This window comes from Atheta coriaria, unplaced genomic scaffold, assembly GCF_025399875.1.
Source record: "Atheta coriaria isolate IRGN ID8LTWV9N9 unplaced genomic scaffold, Caltech_Dcor_3.1 hic_scaffold_8_pilon, whole genome shotgun sequence".
Taxonomy (NCBI): Eukaryota; Metazoa; Arthropoda; class Insecta; order Coleoptera; family Staphylinidae; genus Dalotia; species Dalotia coriaria.
In genome coordinates, this window is record NW_027045450.1 from 204,567 (window position 1) to 230,247 (window position 25,681).

The 25,681-nt window shown below is 43.3% G+C and overlaps 1 protein-coding gene across 1 annotated transcript in view; it reads left to right on the forward strand.

Annotated features, from left to right (window-relative positions):
• The first annotated feature begins 573 nt into the window (after positions 1-573).
• bt (projectin protein bent) overlaps positions 574-25,681 on the forward strand; it is a 37,057-nt gene continuing 11,949 nt past the window's right edge. The window contains 38 exon segments of the mRNA XM_065309754.1: positions 574-741; positions 1,018-1,382; positions 1,563-1,584; positions 1,868-2,030; positions 2,715-2,856; positions 3,712-3,850; positions 3,913-4,116; positions 4,177-4,478; positions 4,658-4,881; positions 4,946-5,669; positions 5,672-6,000; positions 6,072-6,263; positions 6,340-6,396; positions 6,458-6,505; positions 6,569-6,676; positions 6,787-6,879; positions 6,978-7,181; positions 7,387-7,506; positions 7,850-7,882; positions 8,576-8,749; positions 9,061-9,255; positions 9,417-9,461; positions 10,802-10,949; positions 11,141-11,377; positions 11,436-11,569; positions 11,794-11,928; positions 13,018-13,104; positions 14,074-14,199; positions 14,259-15,315; positions 15,374-15,721; positions 15,818-17,185; positions 17,254-18,168; positions 18,226-18,507; positions 18,564-20,054; positions 20,110-20,994; positions 21,086-22,552; positions 22,615-22,917; positions 22,981-25,641. Coding sequence (XP_065165826.1) covers positions 1,070-1,382; positions 1,563-1,584; positions 1,868-2,030; positions 2,715-2,856; positions 3,712-3,850; positions 3,913-4,116; positions 4,177-4,478; positions 4,658-4,881; positions 4,946-5,669; positions 5,672-6,000; positions 6,072-6,263; positions 6,340-6,396; positions 6,458-6,505; positions 6,569-6,676; positions 6,787-6,879; positions 6,978-7,181; positions 7,387-7,506; positions 7,850-7,882; positions 8,576-8,749; positions 9,061-9,255; positions 9,417-9,461; positions 10,802-10,949; positions 11,141-11,377; positions 11,436-11,569; positions 11,794-11,928; positions 13,018-13,104; positions 14,074-14,199; positions 14,259-15,315; positions 15,374-15,721; positions 15,818-17,185; positions 17,254-18,168; positions 18,226-18,507; positions 18,564-20,054; positions 20,110-20,994; positions 21,086-22,552; positions 22,615-22,917; positions 22,981-25,641 — 15,475 coding nt within the window. The 5' untranslated portion in view covers positions 574-741; positions 1,018-1,069.

The following is a 25,681-nucleotide window of genomic DNA, read 5'->3' on the forward strand; positions in this document are numbered from 1 at the left end:
TTGTCTTCGAACGTACGTTCGTCACGTGGCGCACCGCCGACGACATTGATGTTTTCATTAATATTTGCGCGCTCGCGATGAGTAATCACCATGCACACACGTGAGAAAACGCGCAAACGCAAACTCAGGTAGTTTAATGGCGCAGCCAAATTTAGCGCAGCGCCTGAGGTCATGTTGGAATGCGGGATTCACAACGTTTTTCTTCGAGTGGAAACTCGATCCATTTGTTTTTCAAGCGCTTACACATTGAGCAATATGTAATTTGCTTCGCAATTTACGAAAACACTAAAAAATATCAACATCTAACCTAAAATTAGACATTTATAATTGAGGTTATGACTTTTGAGTTTCTATAAAAACAATTAGTCATTGAATTGAATGAGCTTGTTGATTTCTAATGATTTCGTGAATTTGTGGAGGCGTATGTGTGAATGTAGATATGAGTATAGCGAAAGTACGCGTCGCGTCGCGGCGCCTTTTCCCAAGCTAAGTAGGAATTGGTGGGGGGAAACGGACCGGCGTCGTCGGCGGCGTCGTCACGCTCTGGTTTAGATTCGGGGTGCCGCGCCGGGCTCCGCGCTAGTCAGTGCTTTGGGAGGCTACAAAGCAATCTCTAGGATACGACGAACGACTCGACGACGCGTCTGTGCGACACGCAAACGGGACACACGCAAATTATCCAGCGCTAAACTAAACGCGAACCGGGAAGTGAGTGCTGTGCGACACCGAGTGTAACACGAAGTAAGTTGCCGTAAATCTAAGAAGTGCGCGAAGTGCTTTTTCTCCGCGAGGTGCTACTGGCTACTGCTCGAAGGATAATCCATCCAAATCGCGTCAGGTTCTATACCTATGTGATTTTTAAAATTGCCATGTGTCCAAATTTGGAATCGGTTTAAGCTTAATATCTCTAATATTTAAAATCCAAGTGATCTGGTGGTTTTGATTTTTTTCTCTCTTGGCTTTATCCTTCGAGCAGTCCATTGGGGACTGATTTATAATACAATGGTGATTCTGTAGGTGACGTTTGGAACGTCCATGTTAGCGGTATAACGAGGCGCGCACACAAAGCATGGGAGTGGCCGACGATTTCGCTCCCAGCTTCACGCAAAAGCCGCAACTGCGGCAGGAGGACGATGGCAACCGGCTGATCTTTGAGTGTCAGCTGGACAGCGCCCCCAAACCCGAGATACAATGGTACCGCAGCGATACGCTGCTCGCCGAGGATGCGCGCACCACGTTCAAGATTCAGTCCGTGGGCACGAACAAGTTTCTGGTCGTGCTCGAGCTGGACGACGTCATCGAGAGCGATGCTGGCCTGTACAAGGTCAAAGCGAAGAACAAGATGGGCGAGGTGTCCGCCTCCATCAATCTTAATTTCAGCCGTGAGTATCTACAACCAGGCGCATCCACCAAAAATTTGTGTCACAGAAATCGTAGTTTTGCAATCTGTAAAAGTAGGTCTCCTATTTATATCTCCATATGCATTTAGAAGTTGAATTCTGTGATCCAAGTTTTCAACGTTTTTTTTGTAAAATTTCTGATTTCTTGTTGTTTTTCTTTAGCAATGGATGAACCAAGAGAAAAGTAAGTGGCATTAGTCACACAGGTGGCGAATGACAGCGGCGTGCTAAGCTGGTGACCCGCGGGAAAACGAAATTCGGCCTACGCCGACGGCCAAATTTTGGCATCCGTTGATGCACGTAACACGCCTGCGTCACGGGTCATGTTTCGCATTCTCTCTGAATTATTTTTTATCCCAAACACGTTACATGAGTCATTCTTAGAAAATTTTCAAAAATTATGTCACGCTGCTGTCATTCCACTTGTAAAATTATGACGAATTCTGCAATATGGATTATTCACTCAGACAAATCGATGGGCTCGCACCAACGTTCTCCAAGAAACCCGCAATCAGGCAGGAGGAGGACGGCAAGCGCCTGCTCTTCGAATGCCGGATTCAGGCGGATCCGAAACCGGTGGTCAACTGGTTCCACAATGCCAACCCAGTGAAAGAGTCGCCACGTCATAAGGTACATGCCAAAACAATTGATGCGTTGACGAATTTGGGCCAACTTTGTAATGCTTTCACGCACGGAGATGAGTAGCGTTGGAAAAAATATTTATCGAAATCTATTTTCACGAAATTCTAAATTCTGGCAAGTGGCGAGCGCGCGCGCGTTTTCTATTTTTATCAGCGGCACACACGCGACACCTGCTCGCCCCAGGCGCGCTCGTAATGTAATCCGTTATTTTATCAACTCGACTAGCGCCTGTATGGCATCTCGCTCGAGTTGAATCGCCCGAGTGCTGAAATTACAATAACTCGCGAAAATCGCGCGCTCGCAAACGCAGCGCACTTTGGTTTATAAATACCGCGTTATATAATATCGAAATTTAAGCGTTTTGTGTATTTCGAGAGTATGTTTGTCGCACATGTGGCCAGAAATGGGTTTCAGGACTTAAATCATGACTCAATTCTTGGAAATATTTGCAAATAAACAAATGTTTGATCTAGTATGTAGCAGAGCTTGTTCTTGAATTAGATGACAAAGTGGGTGACCACTTGTCCACCTACAACTTACGCTGACCCATTTTGGGACCCAGCTGGATTGAAAGAACTAGGTCATGATTCGAGTTATGCTTGACCCGGTTTACTCCAGATTTACTGGAGTTGTCAAGGCCCAACATTTGATGTCGTTTTGTTTGTATTCCAGTTGAGGATAGACAAAGATGGCCACTCGTACTTTGCAACCCTTGAAATTCAAAATGTCACAGTTGAGGATGCTGGCAAATACAAGGTTACGGCAAAGAACGAGTTGGGTGAAAGCAACGCAACCATCAGCTTGAATTTCGACAGTAAGTGCTGCCCTTTACACCGACTTAAGTCACACTCACCTCGACAGAAAGACACGAGTTGTATTTTTGTAATGTACAAACTTCGCTTTCTTTTTACGAACTGTACATATATCCAACTATTTGTTTTGTTTCTCTTCTTTTCACTGTTTTTGTTCGTTGTTTTTGTTGACTTTCCTTAATCGGAAGCTTTGTGAGTTGGAGCTTCTTTAACCGATGTTAATGGTTGGTGGTGATCGACCTCCGGGTAGTGTTTAAGAAAGATGGCGGCCGGCACTCGTGCACAGTACAATGGACTAACCGTCGCCTAATAATTTAGCTCAGCTTTTAATTTTGCGATTTGTTGCTGTTCTGGTTAACCCACTTAATTCTGAAACATGTCCTCCCTGCGCCAAATAGATGAGAATCTTGTGTGACGCGTGAAGCCTTTTACAAACCACACACATTCACACTCCAGCAACTAAATGACAAAGAAAACGACACACGCAAGAATTTAGTAGTGCACTTGTGAGATTTCATCATACTCATCATATTTTTCATCATCACGACATTGTAGTAGCCATCATTGTAGCCATATTGACTTTTGAAACATTTTGTTTACTGATTGACGTACGAGAAAGGCCATGTTCTTGCATTTTGTTGACACGTTGTTCTATTTCAGCACTATTGTATTTTGTGTCCTTTTGTTTAACCCCCTATTTTGCGGATAGAGAATAGCGTTGAGCGATGCGCGCGGGTTGATTAAAAGCTGAGCTTTTTTGTTGGGTTGTTGTCGGTCGGATCCGTGTGTTGTATTTGTGCGCGAGTGGCGACTGATGGTCGTCAAGGGCGTTTGCAATTTTCGCGTCTTGTGCACAGGCGATGAGGCACCAGTTCCAGAAGATGATCATATCAAGCCTACCTTCACTGAGCGGCCAGTCATCAGGCAAAGCGATGATGGTAACAAGATCACCTTTGAGTGCAGGTGTGTCGGAGATCCTAAACCAACGATTCAATGGTAAGCAATATGGAAAACTTGAAGAATCTCCCAAAATGTTATAATTTACTGTTGGATTAAAGGTTCCACGGTAAAAAGGAGCTCAAGGCTGGTGGACGTCTCACCATGACATTGGAACAAGACCAGACATTGTATTACATCGCACGGTTGGAGATTAATGGAGTGGAGAATGCTGATAAGGGCGAATATCGTGCTGTAGCGACTAATAAAAGCGGAACGGGCACCTCTACTATCAATCTAAATTTCGAAGGAGATGGTAAACCCAAGTAAGTACCTCAAATTTTCATGATTATAGGAGGTTATTAATTATTAAATGGTGTTCATAGAATTCCCGACGGGAAAGCCCCGAGATTCCCCAAGAAACCCACAATTCGACAGGATGGTGACATCCTGATAATGGAATGCCTCTTGGAGGCAAACCCTGCGCCGGATATCACCTGGTTCCAGGGTGCCAAGGCCATCACGGATAATTCGCGCGTGCGCATGTCGCGCAAAGCCGTCGGCAAAGACAACTACATGCTCACGCTCGAAATCTCGAATCCGACGCGCGAGGACGGTGGAAATTACCGCTGTAACGCGTTCAATAGCTTCGGCGAAAGCAATGCAAACATATCGCTTAACTTCCAAGGTATGCTCAACCCACAGTGCCCCAGTCCGCCAACGTCAACGTCGTTCGTGTTGTCCCCAAGTTTATTATCACAGGTCCCACGGCCCGTTCTCGTCTCGATGTGAAGAGAAAATGCATGAGCATGGCCTTAACCATTTCACCAGCCCTTTCCTTTGGTGCTTAATTTAGGTCTCTTACAGGTGGCGACAATGCGGCAGGCTTCCCGCCGTCCTTCATCGAAAAGCCGAAAATTATTCCAAACGAAACGGGCACGCTGATCACGATGAAGTGCAGGTGCAAGGCCAAGCCCAAACCAGAAGTCACCTGGTTCAGAGGTACCACCGTAGTGAAAGAATCGTCCAGAATTAAGATGACCATGGTGGACGCGGAAGAAGATGTTTACGAATTATCGCTCGAAATTAAGGTACCTTCAATTCAAAGCTTCTTTATGAACAGTTATCCCTAAACCTTTAATTTTGTTCCTCCAGGATCCTACAGGTCCCGATGGTGGCACTTATAGATGCCACGTACAAAACGAATTTGGGGAATCCAACGCTAACCTCAATTTGAACATCGAAAACGAACCTGAGCCGGAAGGCGATGGTCCCACCTTTGTGGAAAAGCCCCGCATTACCTCGCACCAAAACGGCAAATTGGTCGTTATGGACTGCAAGGTACGTGCCAACCCAAAACCAACTATCGTCTGGTACCGCGAGGGTAAGGAAGTGAAAGAGTCCAGCAAGATCAAGATGTCCTTCGAAAAGGTCAGCGAGGACGTGTATTACATCAAGCTGGAGTTGAACAACCCAGATCCGGATGATTCCGGTCTGTACAAGTGTAACATCAAGAACAACTTGGGCGAACTCAATGCCAATCTCACTCTGAACATCGAAATCATCCCGGTGATCAAGGAGAAGCCCAAGGTAATCAAGATCGTAAAGAAGAGGACCATTATTGTGGAGTGCAAGGTTCTCAGCAAGTTTGCGCCCGACTGCACGTGGTTCAAGGAAACCACTGCGGTAAAGGAAAGCAGCAGACATAAGGTGCTCATTGAGCAGGTCAAGGATGGTGAGTTTGCTGTCAAGTTGGAGATCTGTGAAGTGGAGACAAAAGACAAAGGCTCATATAAATTGGTCGCGCGTAATGAGAAGGGTGAGGCGACCTCACAGACTGTTGAGGTGACAGATCTACCTCCAGAGGAGAAGCCCAAGGGCGAAAACCCAAACTTACGAAACTCACCAACGTTTCAATTGAAGAAAACAAATCGGCTGATTTCATCTCCAGCCTGAAGGTATCGGATACTTCAGTAATGATTATCTGGTATCATAATTCTACGGTGATCAGAGAAACATCTGATGTGAAGATCACTTTTGATGGATCCGTAGCGAGATTGAGCATTAGCAAGTGTAAAATTTCACAATCGGGTACCTACAAGGTAATTGCCAGGAATGATTTCGGAGAGGACGAGTCTAGTGCCACCTTGACTGTCACCGAGAAGAAGGAAGAAAAGAAGAAGGAAGAAGAAAAGAAAGAAGAAGAAAAGGTTAGTACCAACTTTGTAATGTCCATGTGCTGTTTAGTAAACGTCTTGTTTTGTCCAACTTACTAACACAGAAGGTTGAAAAGAAGAAGGAAGAAGAAAAGAAGAAGGAGGAGGAAAAGAAAAAGGAGGAGGAAAAGAAAAAGGTCGAGGAAGAGAAAAAGAAGGTAGAGGAGAAGAAAAAGGTAGAAGAAGAAAAGAAGGTGGAAGAAAAGAAGGCCGAGGTCAAGAAGGTCGAAGAAAAGAAAAAGATCGAAGAGGAAAAGGTTTGTTATTCGTTAAATTTACTTGTATTTGTTACTGTAGCGTCTGGTTTGTCTGATTTTGTGGTTTTGTTTGAAGAAGGTAGAAGAAAAGAAAGCCTTAGAAGTGGCTAAGAAGAAGGTCGAGAAGAAAGAGGTGATTATAATCTGCTGTGAAATTGTGACGTCCTGTAAAATGTCTGTAATTGTAATTATAGGAAACTGTCGAGAAGAAGGTGGAAAGCAGACGTAGTTCTGTCCAGAAAGTGAGTTTTGTCCTACCACGACAAACTAAATATATGTTTTAACCGTGTGCGAAACTAAATTAGGTCGAAACCAAGGTTGAGTCCAGACGCAGTTCAGTCATCAAGGTCGAGGAGACGGTGATCCAAGATGGCGAAGTGAAGACCGCTAGTCGTAGATCTTCCGTTCAACAGGTACCTGAAAATCATCACCAAATCATTAACCATTGTCATGTCGTATTCAAATTTGAGGGTTATGGTGTTACTGTATTGTACGTTGTGGTGTGTTATTTCTTGTCTAACAGGAAGAAAAGAAAGAAACAAAGACTGAAAGCAAATTGGTCGTCGAGGACAAGAAGAAGTTGGTCAAGGGTAAACTTGAACCTACCCCAGAAGCGGTAAATACTCATTTTAGGAATATATGTAGAATTTTTTTTCAAACCCCACTTTTTTGTTGGTTTCAATCCACAATTAACAAATATTTGTGATAATTTAGAAAACACCAACCACACCAACAAATGACATTGACCCAGCCAAAACATTCGCCACCACAAAGGTCGAGGCAGGAAAAAAAGAACCGGAAACACTCAAACCAGCCGAGACCAAGCCGGGGCTGAAAAAACCAGAGCCTAAAACACCAGAAATTATCGTACCAGAACCGGAACCGACTGCCGCGAAAAAACGTGGCAGTCTGGCCAAGGTATACACTGTTCACAATCTATTATCATACTCTTTCAGGCACTCATCACCAACATCATACTCACATATTTTCTCTATTTTCTATAATCATTGTGGGAACCCAATTGGCAATCGTCGCTCACTACCATTCTATATTACTCTATCTACTCTTCTACTATCTCTCTGCCACTCTTACACTCTTTAAACCAAAATGTACGCCACGAAAGGCCCGATACGACCCGATGGCGTACGTACCCGATCCTGAGGAACTAGAGGTTCCAGAGGTCGAGGTCTCGGTGACACCGGACCTCGAAGTGCCTACCATCAACGTGCCCGAATTAACAGTGGTAAACAAAATCAATGTGCAACTTTGATCGTTGACGTAGACACTTTTAATATCACGCACTTCTTTTCTGCACTAATATATCACTTATTCGTATTGAAGACTTTCTGAAAAGCTCTTCGAAAAACTCTCAAAGCACTTACTTACTCTCTAATGGGAACACGTTTCTGTTTTAACATATTCGTAGCCGTTTAACACGTGTAAAACTATTTGTAGATCACTTACAGGCTGTTATTGCGAGACGTTTTCGTGTTCTAATCTATTTTTGTTTCATTTACATGCGATCCACCAATGTGTACATTCCATTTGTATGCGTCTACAATCAATGTCTATCAATCTAATCGCAGAGCGAGGAGAAGGCTGCCGAGAAAGTGAAATTGGTAAGTTATAAATATTTATATGTTCATTATTACACATTTTTGCGGAAACTTTTTGTGATTTTTTGATATTTTTGAGACTTTTTTACTTTTTTTGATCAAAACTCTTTTTGTCTTGACCAATTTTTATGGTACCTTAGTTGTGCCCCAATTTTTTTCTATCTCTCGGCTAGATTGCATTGTTTTGGTAGTTTTTTGACAGCCAGAGGACTTGTATCTTGTTAAATAACTTGTTGCTGAAGTCATTATTATCAATCACAGCCGACGGAGAAACGAAATTCGCTGAATCGTATAACGCCAAAAGCGACCAAACTTGATTCGTTCCTAAACGTACAATTAAAGCCTGTCGTGCGAGACGGGAAGCAAGCCGAACAGGCTACGCTCGATTCGCCCGACCTGAAGGTAACCTAACCTCAAGTCTCAACTCTCAACGTCTCCATCTTCTCTCAGTCTCTCAACGTGTTTATTTCCATAAAACGTTCTTAAAATGTCTACAATCTACAAACTTCTCTAAAATTCTTCATTTTCTCCACTTGTCTTCTTGAAATGACTTATTTCTTCTATTGATACTTCTCTGTGATCTGTAATCTTGGACTAAGTTTATAAATATTTCTAATTTTGTAAATATTCTTGGATCTATTCTGTTTCTGAAGCTCTGAGGTTGGCAGTGATGTAATTTGTGATGTGAATGTTTAGAAAACTACCGAGAAGAAGGAAACCGTCGAAAAGAAGAAGGTCGTAAAGAAGAGCGACAAAGATAAGAGCTATGAACTGCCAGAGATCGAGGATTACGAGCGGCCCGTGCTTGAAAAGTACGAGAAAGGCGCGGATTACGAATATGGCGGCCGCGAGAGGACTAAGCTCGTCAAGGTGAGAGTCTGGTCCAAAAAGTTAAGCGCGCGATGCCGCAATGCAATAATTAACGTCGCGCGTCGAGTATTCTTAGACTCGGATCGTAATCAACATTTTATAATTGCCGGACAGCCGGACGTTAATGCGATGCGGTATTTGCCAACTTTGTGGTGCGAGCGCATATCTTTGAACTGCACTTTGAAAATCGTCAAAAAACGCTCGCTCAGTCGGCGACTTTCCTTTGATCGGCGCGCTGCTCCACTGGACTTTGAACATTCGACCACCAGGGTCGGAAATCATAAATTCATTGTGTGTTTGTGATGTGCTAGGATAAACCAACGGTGCCGGAAATTAAGAAGCCACAGGTGAAGGCACCGGAAGCACCTAAGATCGCTGTTGTTAAGGAGAAGACTCCAGAACCAAGAAAGTCTTCGCTCGCGCCGGCCGGACCACCCAGCCGCCGTGGCTCCCTGATCCCGCCCGAGGAGATGGGCCGTCGGGCCTCCATCATCATCACAGACGAGGTAACCATTTATCCTACCCTTTTCCACAGGTCTATCCGGCACAGAGACTCTACCATCACCAACTACACCATCACCATCAAGGAGGTCGCACTTTTTCTCGTATTTTAAGTCATCATTCTTTTGCATTTTTAATCATATGATGTGATATGTATGTCCGATAGGAGAATAGAAAGCTGCGTCCCGGAGAGGTGGTCGATGAGAAAAAGGTAACCATTTGTCGCAGTCTGTCTTGTCTCTTTGGCATCTCGTGATACGTTTGCCTTAGCATCGTGTCTCTTCTTTTTCTCGCCTCCACAACTTTTGTGTTTCAGTCCGAGAATAATTGTGCTTGTCTTGTGAACCAAACAAACAATAAACATAACACGCTAAACTACTCAAACAAACATAAACACCTGAAATTCTGGACGATGACAGTTCTCGCATGAGCACGACATATTTACACTTGAATGACACTCGCTGACAAGACACGATTTAACTGCTGCTCGTCTGGCTGAAAGCGCACAGCGGCGAAAGAGAAGCGTAAAACAAATTCGAATTGGGTCGATTCGGTCGTGTAGCGAAGAGGCGACTTAAATCTTTCTCTTTATCTGTTTGGCAGGGTGGCAAATTGCGTCCGGGTGAGATGCTCGATACCAAGGTGAGATTTGTGTTGGTGGGCGACACAAATTCGGCCTTCGTTTTTATTTTTTGGAGTTTTTTTTTATCGAGCATATATCGTATAAACGAGATTATACATTAACCAATATTAATGATGATAATGATGAAAATAGGTGTAGATTTAGATCAGAAAACGCATTAGAACCGATTTAATATTGTGATATTTCTTTGCGTTAAAGAACAAAATCAAGAGACCTGGAGTATTGCAAGTTCCTGGCACGGACAAACAGGTTAGAGATCAAATTTGGCACAAAACAGAAAATAGTAGCCTAGTAAAAATTCCAACGTCGCCATATTTCAAAATGGCGCGTTTCTATATGTCTGTGATTAACTATTTTTCTAGATTTTCAGTATTTTTACTTTAGAGCAACGTGATTAAAATTATACATGTGCCATACTTGCGAAAAATGTGATTAATATAATTTTACAACAATTTATGTTTAGTTTAGTTACGAAAAGAGTAAATAAACCAGGTTTTTTTGACGTAGAAACTTAGATAACTCGTATATTTTGGGCGTTATTTTTGTAATTAAACGAGTTTTTCGTGTTTTTCTTGTGGTATTTTTTGCGTTGACAGAGATCCGACCCATTGCCAAGACAAATTGCGATCTCGCACTCGATACGCATCGATGCCGAAAACGCAGCATAACAAATTTCGCTTCGCAACATTAAAAACGCAGGCTTGCAGCGCACCGCAGCAAAGATGGTTGCTGATGATGTTGACAAATGTACTCACTACTGCCGTTTGAAACACTAACCACAACTGAGAATTTAAAAAAAATTAAAGAAACATAAAACACTTACCAAAAAAATATGTGTCGATTTACTGTTTACTATTTGAGAAACGCTTTCTAAATTGATGGTGTGCTAATTCGACTGGTTTAAACAGCGCCGCAAGAGTACCGACATTCGTAGACCAAGTATCGCAGACATGGAAGACTTCATCAATAAAGCTTCGACCCCATTGCAGCCAACTGGTGCTGCTGGCACACCTCCTAGTATTGTACACGTTGAGGAGAATTATTCGGCCGTTGAAGGTAGGTCTAGATTACGAGAAATGCAGAAAATAGCCGAGGGAGAGTTAAATTTAGACCAAGATTACGTTTTGGGCCAAATTGGTCAATAAATATGCCACCTCATAGTAGAAATCATTGGAGGTGCGCCAAATTAGAACGGTTTTTAATTTTAATGTCTATTTCACGTCTATTAATTAATGGATCTGCTCTAGATTCGAACGGCTACATCACTGTCCAGGTTGAGGGCAATCCGGCACCTACTTACAAATTCTACAAGGGCATCACTGAGCTCATTGAAGGTGGTCGCTTCAAGGTTATTACCGAAGGCGACCAGAATCTTATCACTTTGTGTATTCGTAAAGTTAAACCTAATGATGAAGGACAATACCGAGTGGTTGTTACTAATGTGCACGGTGAAGATTCAGCGGAGACTGTACTCTTCGTTTCCGGTAAGTTACCAAGACCCATTTTTAGGGGCCTAACTAAATTCTATGAATTTTGGTGTAGATGCTAGTGGTATGGACTTCCGTGCCATGTTGAAGAAGAGGAAGTATGCCAAATGGGCCGAGAAAAAGGAAGAAATTGATGTTAATCTCAAGGAGACCGAGAAGCCCCTACCAGCTCTGAAGAAAGTTGAACAGGTCAGGTTTGCACACCGATTCACACTCACATTCACACCATCAGTATGTTTATCGCAATATTTCTCTGCCCGTGCACAATTTTTGATGCCCCCACAACCCACTTTGATATTTGACCCCCATTGCTGGCCATTTTAAAAATAATCTCTAAACCAAGCTGCCCCCAAGCGGGTGCGGTACATAAACAGGTTGAAGGTTAAATGTTGACATAAGTTTTGCCGTTATAGCCAGGAAAAGGCCATCACATGGTCTTGTCCGGATGGTTCGTCGATGGCGAGAATATATGTGTGATGGTGGATGGCAAAATTGTCACTGAGGTGAAAGCTGACAAGGGAGGCAACGAGCACTGGTCGTGGATGAAGGTTGGACAACCGAAAGCCGGACACGAGAAATCAATCCTCCTCCCTCATGTCATCCCTCAAATTGGACTTGTCTAATTAATATCACTTTGCCATTCATAAAAGATCACATTTAAAAAGAAAGCAACTTAAAAACCAAAAGCAATCATTAAATTAAATTAAAAACAAATCGTAAATAATATAATGATGCGTCTCCAAATGATTCATTAATCTCTGTGGCCATTTTTGTTCCGTGTTGAATTAAACACTTGTGTTTTTTTCTGTTTTAATTTCCTCTATGATTTTTTTATGGTTTATTTGAAGCAACTTTTTAGGGCTGGCACGAGCGCGAGCGAGAGAAGCACACAATTTGTCCCTTGTCAACACTTTGTTTTGTCCTAATTTTTTGTGTTGCCACGAATTAATAATTCGACTTGTACTTGTTGCGTCTTTTATTTTCTTGTGAAGTTGTGAACCGTACAATTGTGGTGTAACTGAGAGAGGTGAGAGTCGAGCGTGCGCGACTAACTAAGTCCTCTTGTCACAATACCAGACACTAAGTAATGGAAATTTCACAGATGTGCGGCTCAGCCCGACGTAATTTCAGCCTGGCCGGTGCAATTCCCGATTGGCCGCGACTCAAACGACGCGAGGTTAAAGTCGCATGCGTCGATGTCTTTTAGACGTGATTTTATCTTTGATCTAGAAGTGTCTTCCCCCCAACCCACCAAAATATACATGTACGCTTGCGTGTTTGTGCTTGCTACCGCCTTTACACTCGTATGTGTCTTATCTGTCTGCCTGGAGACTCATCCTTATATCTTTGGTGTCATAGCCGCCATCTTACGATGCGCGCGCCCTCTGACACCGCCATTCTCTTTTCTATACTATTCTATTCTATTCTATTCTATTCTATTATAACCATCTTTCAATTCAATTTCTTCATTCCATATTAATAAATATTAACAAAGAAAAAACATTAAAAACGTAAAAAAGTATTTAGAAGCACAAAATTTCTGACTAATCACTCCGTTTCATTAACGTCTTCTTTCATTCACCGCTCATATGGTGATTAATCTCTGTACAGTACGCTTAGGTTGTCCTGCTTTCTAGGACGTTTTTAACATTCAGCGGCGCCTGTCTCTGGACGAAATATACGGCGACGATTGGCCGAGCCTGATGATAACCGAACATCCAAAGGTTGGCAATCTGACTTGCAACAAACAGCTTTTTGCTAAGAATCAACCAAGTCTAACGCACGGGCGATTCGTTTCTTGGCTATAAATAAATATGCACCACTTATTATTTGCAGATTTAGCTTCTTTTTCAAATTTCTTTTGATGCAATGTGAATTTTTGGCACGCGCAAATTAAACGCTTCTAAAATTATTCACAAACGAAGAAGAAATCCTCTAAAAACGACGACTTCCGGTATTTTGCAGTTGGCACTTAATTAAACATTTCTATATGTTTCAAAAACGCATTACTAACCACATCTTAATCGCCACAATTTTGCGTGAATGCCAAAACACGAATGAATGTACGACGAATATTTTGATACAAGTTAATTTCATTTTCTCATTCTCCACCCAAATCCCCTTCTCTGAAGTTGTAGTTTTTGTTTGTAGTTGACACCGGTTTCCTCCCGACGGCCATCACTAGCTGAACTAATACCAGACTGGCCCGTCCTGCACCATTTCGAAAGAAAGGAGGTTGGGCGCTGCGTCGCATACGCACACATTGTGTCGAGAATGATGTGTCCATAAATATGATTGCACGTTGTTTTAGTCCCCTGGCCCCCCCAAAAATCAAAGTCAATGTGCCCCGCTGTAGCATATGCTCCCCTGCTTTATTTACTTCTCGCACTCGCTAATATCTTGATCGTGATACTCCTGAAATAGATGTTGTCTGCATCGATGGATTCGCATGACGTGGAGTCGTCCACGACAAATACACTTTTTTGACCAAAGATTTTTTCTTGGATTTTTTTACAGATTTTTCGGATGCACTCATCAGTCATCTGGATATTTTTTTCGATATTTTTGATTTTCTTATACAGAACCACAAACATTTTTTATACGAACATGTATTATATTTTGTTGTTGTTTGGTTGTTGAACGCATGATAGTTTACAGAGAGATGCTCATTGAGGTGTGTTCGATGTTTACAGAAAAAGGAAACTTTCTTGAAACCGCTTATCGATCAATTCGCAAAGGAAGGCAAGGATAAGAAGGTTGTCTTCGAGGCCAACTTCTCCAAGGCTAATGCTAAACCAAAATGGCTTTTCAGGAAGGACGTAAGACCTCATCATTAAATCATTTCAAAAACATTTGACAAAACGATCTAATATTTTAGGAATTATTCCCTGGTTCCAAGTACAAGTTCAAGAACGAAAACGATTCCTACATTCTGGTTATCATGAATCCCAAAGTGGAGGATACCGGCAAATACACCATCGAAATTGGTGGTATTTCCAGCACAGGTTTTCTTGAAGTAGCTGAACCAGATCCAATCTACACTTTCACTAAACATCTGAAAAAGAAGATTGAAGGTTACACAAAGCACGAAACTATTCTGGAATGTAATGTCAGTTCAAACATGGCCATCATTGGCTGGTACAAGGGTGAAACTAAATTGGAAGATGGTGACCGTTATTCCATCTCCAAAGATCTTGCTGGTAAATGTACCTTGGTAATCAAAAACAGTCTTATCGAAGATACAGATGACTACCACTGTAAATTGGAGAAGCAGACAGAAAACAACATCACATCTACAAAGGTTACCATCACAGAATATCCATACAAATTCGTCAAGGTGCTCAAATCTCAACAACTCCTCGAAAAAGAAAATATCACCCTTCTTTGTGAGTTGGATGATGATGGTGGTGATGTAAAATGGTTCAAGGGTGACCAGGAGATTACCGGAGATAAACTGAAGGTAATCTCTAAAGATGGCCGTAAGAGGAAACTGGTCATCAAAGATGCTAAGATCACTGACGCAGGCATGTACTCATGTGTCAGTAACGCCGATAAGACCGAGGCTGAGATAGTTGTTAACTACCTGAATAGATTCAACAAGAAACTTAAGGATACTGAAGCAATTGAGCGTGATAAACTCATCCTTGAAATTGAACTTCAAGATAAAACCGCGCCTGCTGATTGGACCTTCAATGGCAAACCAATCGTACCATCCGAAAGAGTTGAGATCAAGAACTTGGGCGGTGGTAGACATCAACTGCTCTTCAATAAATTGGAGATGGAAGATGATGGTGAGATCATGTGCGAATCTGGTAAGTTACAGTCATCTATGAAACTGACCGTCAAAAAGGGCGAAAGCAAGCCGATCATCGACTTCCCATCTACATTTGAAGCACCAGCTGCTTCTGTTATCCTCATGGATGTACCTTACACAAGTATGTCATCTAAATTTTCTATTTTTAAGATTTTTAACTAGTAAAAATAATTTTGTAGTTGAGGGTACCAGAGTATCACCAGTCGAAGCCAAGATTATTAAAGACGGCAAAATCTTGCCCCTCAAAGAAGTGGATGTTGTCATCGGAGAGAACAAGGTGACCTACAAGTTCAAGAAACCTTCCAGGGACCAATCTGGCAAGTACCAAATCAAATTGTCCAACTTGCAAGGTGATGACATCAAGGATGTCAACATCATCATGCAAGAAACACCTGGACCAGCTGAGGACGTTGATGTTGTCGAGGTATTCCAAGATAACTGCACAGTTAAATGGAAGAAGCCCAAAGACGATGGTGGTTCTCCAATTGCTCATTACATCGTAGAACGTCAAGATATCAGCCTTAAAGGTATTATTTTGTCAATTATGTCAAGACCTTTTGTAGTCTTGTCGGTCTTGTAATGTCTTGTTTTGTCTTCACCTGTGTTTTTGTCTGTGTCTGTAGCTGGTTGGGACAATGTGGGTGAAGTAAAAGCTGGAAGTGAGCTCGTCCACAAAGTGGAAGGTCTCATTCCCAAGAAAACATACAAATTCAGAATCCGCGCGGTCAACAAACTGGGCGCTGGTGAACCTGCGACCTTCGGCAAGAATGTACTTGCTAAAGATCCCTGGGATGAACCCAGCAAACCTAAGAACGTTGATCTTACTGATTGGGACAAAGATCATGCAGATCTCAAATGGGACAAACCAGACAATGATGGTGGTGCTCCCATTACATCTTACATCATTGAATTTAAAGAGAAATTCGGCCAAGAGTGGAGTAAAGGTATTGAGGTACCTGGAGATCAATTTACTGGTACCGTTCCTGGTTTGAAGGAAGGTCAACAGTATGAATTCCGTGTTCGTGCAGTAAACAAAGCAGGTCCTGGTGAACCCAGTGACGCGACTAAACCTATCATCGCTAAGAGCCGCTTTGTCAAACCCTTCATCATTGGAGATGATCTTAAACCTATTATTGTTAAGAAGGGTCAAGTTATTAAATACGACATCAAATATGGCGGCGAACCAGAACCAGAAGTCACATGGTTGTTGGAGAAGAAAGAACTCAAACAGGACGCTGAGGAAAGAATTACCATCGATAAATATGAACGTAATACTGTCATTACTGTTAGGAGGGTAACCCGGGCCGACAGTGGAAAATATATCCTCAGATTGCACAATAGTTCTGGCACTGTTGAAGGCAGTGCTGATGTTATTGTCCTTGACAAACCATCACCACCTAAAGGTCCACTCAAAGTTGAAGAGGTTCGTGCTGACCATGTCACAGTCAAATGGCAACGACCTGAAGACTGTGGTGGTACTGAGTTGACTGGTTATGTGCTGGAAAGATTAGATATGGATACGGGTCGTTGGATTCCAGCCGGTGAGGTCGGACCCAACGAAGATAAATTCACCTTCAAGGGATTGACACCCAAAAAGAAGTACAAGTTCCGTGTCAGGGCCAAAAACAAGGAAGGCGAGTCTGAACCACTCGAAACTGATGAAGCCATCACTGCCAAGAACCCCTACGATGAACCTGGAATGCCTGGCAAACCAGAAATTATCGATTATGACAACAAGAGTGTCACGCTCAAGTGGGCCAAACCCGAGAGTGATGGTGGTCGTGCAATTACTCATTACACCATTGAAATGAAAGATAAATTCAGCCCAGACTGGATTGAGGTTGCAACTACTCCTGGACCAGAACCAGAAGGAAAGGTAGAAGAACTTAAGGAGAAAATGATTTACCAGTTCAGGGTGCGTGCACATAACAAAGCCGGACCTGGTCAACCATCAGAACCTACCGATAATCACGTCTGCAAACACAAGAACCGTATGTTGTATTGTCCATTGTTGACCAATGTTTGTTTGTTAAATGTTTGTGTTGTTTTTGTGTTACAGTCAAACCCCGTATCGATCGTGAAATGTTCAAGTCTGTTACCATCAAAGCGGGTCGCACACACAAGTGGTCTGTTGACATTTCCGGTGAACCTCCACCGACTGTCAGGTGGGTGTGGCGCGATGATATTCCCCTTTCAAATAGTGATCGTATCAAGATCGAAAACGTCGATTATCATACCGACTATATCTTGACCAATGCCCTTCGTAAGGATACTGGCAAATATACTTTGATTGCTGAGAACAAGAACGGAAAGGACGAAGTTACTGTAGAGTTGACAGTCCTGGGTAAACCTGGTAAACCTAAAGGCCCGTTGGAGGTGAGTGATGTCACCGCAACCAAATGCAAGGTCGGCTGGAAGAAACCAGATGATGATGGTGGTGTACCAATCAAAGAATATGAAATCGAAAAGATGGATTTGGCAACTGGCAAGTGGGTACGCTGTGGACGTGTCCCCATCGACAAAACTGGACTTTCTCCTGAAAAACTTGAATTTGAAGTGACAGGTCTTAATGAAGGATCAGAATACAAATTCAGGGTAACCGCCGTCAATGATGAAGGAGACTCTGAACCACTGGTGACTGATCTGAGCACAGTAGCAAAGAATCCATTCGAAACAGCTGGTAAACCTGGAACACCAGAAATCACCGATTACGATAACAAAGGTGTTAATCTTAAGTGGACCAAACCAAAGAGCGATGGCGGAGCACCAATTGAGAAGTACATCATTGAAAAGAAAGATAAATATAAGCCAGATTGGGAGAAGGCTGGTGAAGTACCCGGAGACCAGCTGGATGCTAGAATTGAAGACCTCAAAGAAAGGGGTGAATATCAATTCAGGATTATTCCTGTCAACAAAGCTGGTCTTGGTACACCATCAGATGCTTCCAACATGCAGATCATCAAGCACAGATCTCGTAAGATATTTTAACTTCATTGAAAGTAACGTAAAAATAATATTTATTTGCTTGCAGTTAAACCAAGGATTGACCGCACCAATCTTAAACCAATTATCGTACGCGCTGGTAAGGTTGTCAAATACGACGTGGATGTCCGAGGTGAACCACCACCAACCATCACATGGTTCCAAAACGACAAAGAAGTTCTGTCTGAGGGAAATGTTGAGATTGTTAACGTTGACTATAACACTAAAATCACAATTACTAACTCAATCAGGAAAAACACCGGTACCTACAAAATTAAGGCTGTCAATGAACATGGTTCTGATGAAGCTGAAGTAGAAGTCACCATTCTTTGTAAGTTTTAATTTTCAGGAGTTAAGATCGTAATTAATTTATGTATTAAATTATAGCTGCGCCTGGTAAACCTAAGGGTCCACTTAAAGTTGCCGATGTCACCAAACAAGGCTGTAAACTCAAATGGGAGAAACCAGAGGACGATGGTGGCAAACCCGTCACCGGCTATGTTGTTGAAAAACTTGACAAATCTACCAACCGATGGGTTCCAGTTGGTCGAACCAATGACACCGAAATGGACGTCAAGGGTCTGTCTGAAGGACACGAGTACGAATTCCGCGTCAAGGCTGTAAACGACGAGGGAGAATCTGAACCTTTGGTCACTGACAAACCCATCATTGCCAAGAATCCCTTCGATGTCCCTGGCAAACCCGGAACTCCGGAAATTGTCGATTGGGATGCCGACCGTGTGGATCTTAAATGGACCGCACCCAAGAGCAATGGCGGTGCCCCTATCACTGGTTATGTTATAGAAAAGAAAGAAAAGTTCTCTTCCTCCTGGGATGAGATCCATACTTCCTTCAGTACTGATTGTGATTGCACAGTACCTGGTTTGAAGGAAGGTAATACCTATCAATTCCGTGTACGTGCCATGAACAAAGCAGGTAATGGTGAACCTTCTGAACCAACCAAGCAACATGTTGCTAAGGCTCGCCACTTGAGACCAATGATCAATCGCGAGAAACTGCACACCATCAAAGTCCGCGCTGGCCAATTGGTCAAGTACGACGTCGATGTCAAGGGTGAACCTCCACCAACCATCACCTGGAGCTTTGCTAATAAGGTCTTGGAAAACACCCCACGTACCAAGATCGAAAATGAGGATTATAACACCAAATTCACTCTTAGTGATACCACTCGTAAAGATACTGGTACCTACACCATCAAAGCCGAAAACGATTCCGGTTTTGATGAAGCTCCAGTTGAAGTGATCATCCTCGACAAACCTGGCAAACCAGAAGGTCCTTTGGACGTATACGATGTCCACAAGGAAGGTTGCAGGGTCAAATGGAACAAACCCAAAGACGATGGTGGTTTGCCCATCACAGGCTACACTATTGAAAAACAGGAAGCCGGAAGTGGTCGCTGGATCCCTGCTGGTTTTGTTGATGCCGATAAACTCGATCATGAAATTACTGGTCTAGAACCCAACAAAAAGTACCATTTCAGAGTCAAGGCTGTTAACGAAGAGGGTGAATCTGAACCTCTTGAAACTGACAGCGCTATTACTGCCAAGAATCCCTTCGATATACCAGCTCCACCTGGTCTTCCCGAAATTATCGACTGGGATGAGCATTCCGTTAAGCTCAAGTGGGAGAAACCCGTGCGCGATGGTGGTGCACCAATCACCGGATACATCATTGAAGCCATGGATAAATTCGTGGGACAGTTTGTTAAAGTCGCTGAAGTTGGTCCCACATGCACTGGTAGTGTACCACGTTTGGAAGAAGGCAATCAATATAAATTCCGCGTAAGGGCAGTTAACAAAGCAGGTCCTTCTGAACCATCTGAACAGACCAACTGGCATACAGCCAAGGCCAGATACCGTAGGTTTAATTTACTTTTCTAATTAACTTTGGTTTAACTTAATGTTTATTTCAGTGAAACCATTGATCGATCGTACCAACCTCAATGCACTGACCATCAAGAGCGGTCTTTCTATTCACTTGGACGTTAATATTGCTGGTGAACCTCCACCAAAGGTCACTTGGTTTAAGGACGGCAAAGAAATGGTCAGCGATGAAATCATTCGTATTGACAACGTTGATTACAACACTAAATTCTTTGTCATGAAGGCCAAACGTGCCCAAAGCGGCAAATACACAATTGTCGCAAAGAACGAAGTAGGTGAAGACACCGCCGAAATTGATATCTCTGTCCTCGGTAAACCTGGTAAACCTAAGGGTCCATTGGACGTGTCTGATGTAACCAAACACGGCTGCAAGTTGAAGTGGAAGAAGCCGGAAGACGATGGTGGCACTCCAATCGATTATTATGAAATCGAAAAGTTAGATCCCAATACAGGTGCTTGGATTCCTTGCGGAAAGAGTTCAGAACCAGAGGCTAATATCACAGGTCTTCAAGAAGGCAAACCATACAAGTTCCGCGTAAAGGCTGTTAACAAAGAAGGAGAATCTGAACCATTAGAAACCGAAAAATCCATCATTGCTAAGAATCCATTCGACGAACCTGGTAAACCTGGAAGGCCTGATCTTAAAGATTGGGACAAGGACTTTGTCGAATTGGCCTGGAAACCACCATCTAGCGATGGCGGCGCACCCATTGAAAAATACATTATTCAAATGCACGACAAAGCTGGTCGTGGCTGGGTTGATGCCGCTGTCGTTTCCGGTGACAGGAATACCGGTCGTGTCGAAACTGTTGAAGAGGGACACGAATACGAGTTCCGTATTGTTGCTGTTAATAAAGCAGGCCCTAGTGAACCTAGTGATCCGTCTAAACCTGTTATTGCTAAACCCAGATTCTGTAAGTGTTTTGTCTTTTTATGTTTCATGTTTTCCTGGAGCCATTTTTAACAAAATATTTGTGGTACTCATTATTTATTTGAATTCTATAGTGGCTCCAAGAATCGACCGCAAGAATCTCCAAAAGAAGGTTGTCCGCGTTGGTCAAATGCTGCGGATGGAGGCTGACGTTACTGGTGAACCCGCCCCTGTCGTCACTTGGACTTTGAAAGAACAAACCCTTAGGAGTAACGATCGTCTTAAGATTGAAAATGAAGATTACCACACTTGCTTCATTCTTCAAAAATGTAAACGTGCCGATACTGGCATGTACATTGTTACTGCTAAGAACGACAGTGGTGTTGATACTGTCGAAGTGGAGATCCAAGTCTTGAGCAAACCGTCCAAACCTAAAGGTCCACTTAAAGTATCTGACGTTACCGCTGAAGGTTGCAAACTCAAATGGGAACCACCAGAAGATGATGGTGGTGAACCAATTCAAGGATATGTCGTTGAACGTCAAGATGTTGAGACCGGTCGCTGGGTACCAGTTACCACCACCAAAACACCCGAGGCTGATGTTTCTGGTTTGACTGAAGGTAAAGACTACCAATTCCGTGTAAAAGCAATCAACTCTGAGGGAGAATCAGAACCTCTGGTTACTGATGTACCCACCACTGCCAAGAATCCATTCAAAGCTCCCGAAGCTCCTGGTAAACCTGACGTCAAAGATTGGAGCCGTAACCACGCTGATCTTAAATGGGCTCCACCTAAAGAAGATGGTGGTGCTCCAATTACTGGATACATCGTTGAAAAGAAGGATCCGGCTGGTAACAAATGGATCAAGGTGTTGGAAGTACCCGGAAACAAGACCGAAGCCAAAGTACCTGATTTAATTGAAGGACAAAAGTATCAATTCCGTGTGAAGGCTGTTAATAAAGGTGGAGAATCTAAACCATCAGCTGCTTCTGATACCATCACTGCCAAGGACAGATACGTTGCTCCAAAGATTGACCGTAGCACAATGAGAGATCTTACTGTTAAGGCTGGTCAACAAGTACGTCTGGATGTCAAGGTTTCTGGTGAACCAGTGCCAAGCAAGACTTGGTTTATTAACAAAGCACGTATTGAGAAACGTGACGACATCACAATTGATATCGAAGACTATAAGACCAAGTTTGTCATTGCAGCTGCAACACGTGCCCACAGTGGTACTTTGTTGCTGAAGGCTGAAAACCAGTGTGGTAAAGATGAAGCCACCATTGAATTAAAGGTCCTTGACAAACCAAGCAAACCAGAAGGCCCTCTTAAGATCAGCGACATTCACAAGGAGGGTTGCACTCTCAAATGGAACCCACCACTAGACGATGGTGGTGTTCCAGTTGAATACTATCAAGTCGAAAAGTTGGATCCAGAAACTGGACGATGGGTATCTGCTGGCAGGGCTAAAGAACCCAAGCTTGAACTTAACAATCTCGAACCTGGCAAGGAGTATAAATTCAGAGTGGCTGCTGTTAACTCTGAAGGCGAGTCTGAACCACTTGAAGCTGACAAGAGCATAATTGCTAAGAATCCATTTGGTACGTTAAAAGTCCTTAAATTGCGATGAAGATAATTTTGTTATTATTTATTTGAATTTCAGATGAACCTGGTGCACCTGGCGTACCCGAAGTCACCGACTGGGACAAAGACCACGTTGACCTTAGATGGACCCCACCAGCAAGCGATGGTGGGTCTCCAATCACTGGTTATATCATCGAGAAGCGCGAGAAAGGCTCGACCAAATGGCAAAAGGCTGGTGAAACCGGCCCTAACGACACCAAGGGTACCGCTGAAAACCTGGACGAAGGAGTTGAATATGAATTCCGTGTACGTGCAGTCAATGCTGCCGGTCCAGGTGAACCTAGTGGCGCATCTAAATCCGTTATTACGAAGCCAAGAAGACGTAAGTTTAATTCTATACCCATTTTAAAAACAAATACTACTATTTTACGTATTTAATTTACAGTGGCTCCTAAGATTGATAGAAAGAACTTGCGCACTATTCATGTGAAAGAAGGCGAACCCATTTACATCGATGTCAAGATTACCGGCGAGCCCGCTCCGATGGTCGCGTGGACTTTAGAAAACAAATCTATTGCGTCCCCGCGGGTGCGCATCGAAGACAAACCTTATAACTCCAAATTCTTCAACGACACACCCGAAAGGAAAGATACTGGAGTTTATAAAATTCAGGCCACCAATAAATATGGTTCAGATACCGCTGAAGTGGAAATCAACATTATCTCCAAACCAGGCAAACCAGAAGGCCCATTGGAAGTTTCAGACATCCACAAGGATGGCTGCACTCTCAAATGGAAGAAACCCAAAGACGATGGAGGTGAACCAATTGAAGGTTACATCGTTGAGAAGTTCGATCCAGAATCTGGAATGTGGTTGCCAGCTGGTAAGACTTTGGGTAATAATCCCGAGTTGAAGGTTGATGGATTAATTCCTGGTCATGAATATAAGTTCCGTGTGAAAGCTGTTAACAAAGAAGGAGAATCTGAACCTCTTGAAACCTTGGGTAGCATTATTGCCAGAGATCCATTCAGTGTTCCAAGCAAACCCGGAGCACCTGAACCAGTTGACTGGTCAGCCCAGCATTGCGAACTTAAGTGGACCGAACCTCCATCCGATGGAGGATCACCAATTACTGGTTACATCATCGAAAAGAAAGACAAATACAGCCCGATGTGGGAGAAGGCAGTGGAAACCACTGGCCCCAACCCAACTGGTATTGTCAATGGCCTAATTGAAGGAAACGAATATCAATTCAGGGTCATTGCGTTGAACAAAGCTGGCCCCAGCGAAGCATCAGAACCCAGCAAGAACTTCATTGCTAAACCAAGATTCTTGGCTCCACGCATTGATAGGCGTTACTTGCATGATATTACCATTTCTGCTGGTTCCGCATTGAAATACGACGCCAATATTATTGGTGAACCTGCACCTAATGTGGAATGGAGATTCCAAGGATCTAAGATGAGCAATGATAAACGTATTGATATCACCAACGTAGACTACAACACTAAGTTGGTTATTCGTCCAGCAAGACGTGAAGATTCTGGCGAATACAATGTTACTGCTTCTAACTCCTCTGGAAAGGACACGCATACTGTCACAGTCACTGTTACCGACAAGCCTACACCACCAGAAGGTCCACTTGCCATTTCTGACGTTAATAAGAATGGTTGCAAGTTGAAGTGGAAGCGTCCAAAGGACGATGGTGGCACTCCGATCGAATATTACCAGGTAGAGAAGATGGACCCAGAAACTGGTACCTGGGTACCTGCCGGTAGATCAACTGAACCTGGCATGGAAGTTACCGGACTTACCCCTGGTCATGAATATAAATTCCGTGTCGCTGCTGTTAACGCCGAAGGTGAATCTAAACCCCTCGAGGCAGCGGAATCTATCATCGCCAAGAATCCATTCGATGAACCCGGAGCGCCTGGACATCTCAAGGCCACCGACTGGGACAAAGATCATGTTGACCTTGCCTGGACCCCACCTGCAACAGATGGTGGTTCTCCAATCACTGCCTACATTGTTGAAAAGAAGGACAAATTTGGAGAATGGGAAAAAGCGCTTGAAGTGCCTGGAGATCAATGCAAAGCCACTGTACCTGATTTAATCGAGGGTCAAGGTTATCAATTCCGAGTTCGTGCTGTAAATGCTGCCGGACCTGGTGATGCTAGCAATGAAACACCAACCATCATTGCTAAGCCCCGTAACTTGGCACCAAAGATCGATAGAACCAACCTTATCGAAATCCGCATCAAGGCCGGTCAAAACTTTAACTTTGACGTTAAGGTTTCTGGTGAACCCATGCCTACAACTAAATGGATTCTAAGTGGCAGAGAAGTTAAGAACGACAGCCGCACCAAAGTGCAACATGGCGAGTACATCACAAAATTGAAGGTTACCAACGCAAGAAGGTCCGAATCGGGCACCTACACCATTACTGCTGAGAACGTTAACGGCAAAGATATTGCTGATGTTACTGTTACCGTTTTGGATAAACCTAGCCCACCAAATGGTCCTCTACAAGTATCCGATGTTCATGCCAAGGGTTGCAAACTTGCTTGGCGTCCACCTTCTGACGATGGTGGTCAACCCGTTGAGAAATACGTGGTTGAAAAGATGGATGAAGCTACCGGTAGATGGGTACCAGCTGGTGAAACTGACGGCCCAGTTACCAACTTGGAAGTCGATGGTTTACAACCTGGAAAGAAATACAAGTTTAGAGTATGTGCCGTGAATAGACAAGGTAAATCTGAACCACTGACCACCGCTCAAGCAATCCTTGCTAAGAACCCCTACGACCAGCCAAGCAAACCAGGCACGCCTGATATCATTGATTACGATAGAGATTTCGTGGAACTTAAATGGGACAGACCAGAATCTGATGGTGGATCTCCCATTACGGGATACGTTATTGAGAAGCGTGACAAATTCAATCCCAACTGGGAGAAGTGCGCTGATGTTGAAGGTGATGTTACCACTGGAAAGGTTAATGATTTGATTGAGGGTACACCATACGAATTCCGTATTCGTGCCGTGAACAAGGGAGGACCAAGTGAGCCTAGCGACGCGTCCAAGGTCCATGTTGCTCGTCCCAAGAATCGTAAGTCAATGAAAATTTGTTCAATAATTACCAATTACCA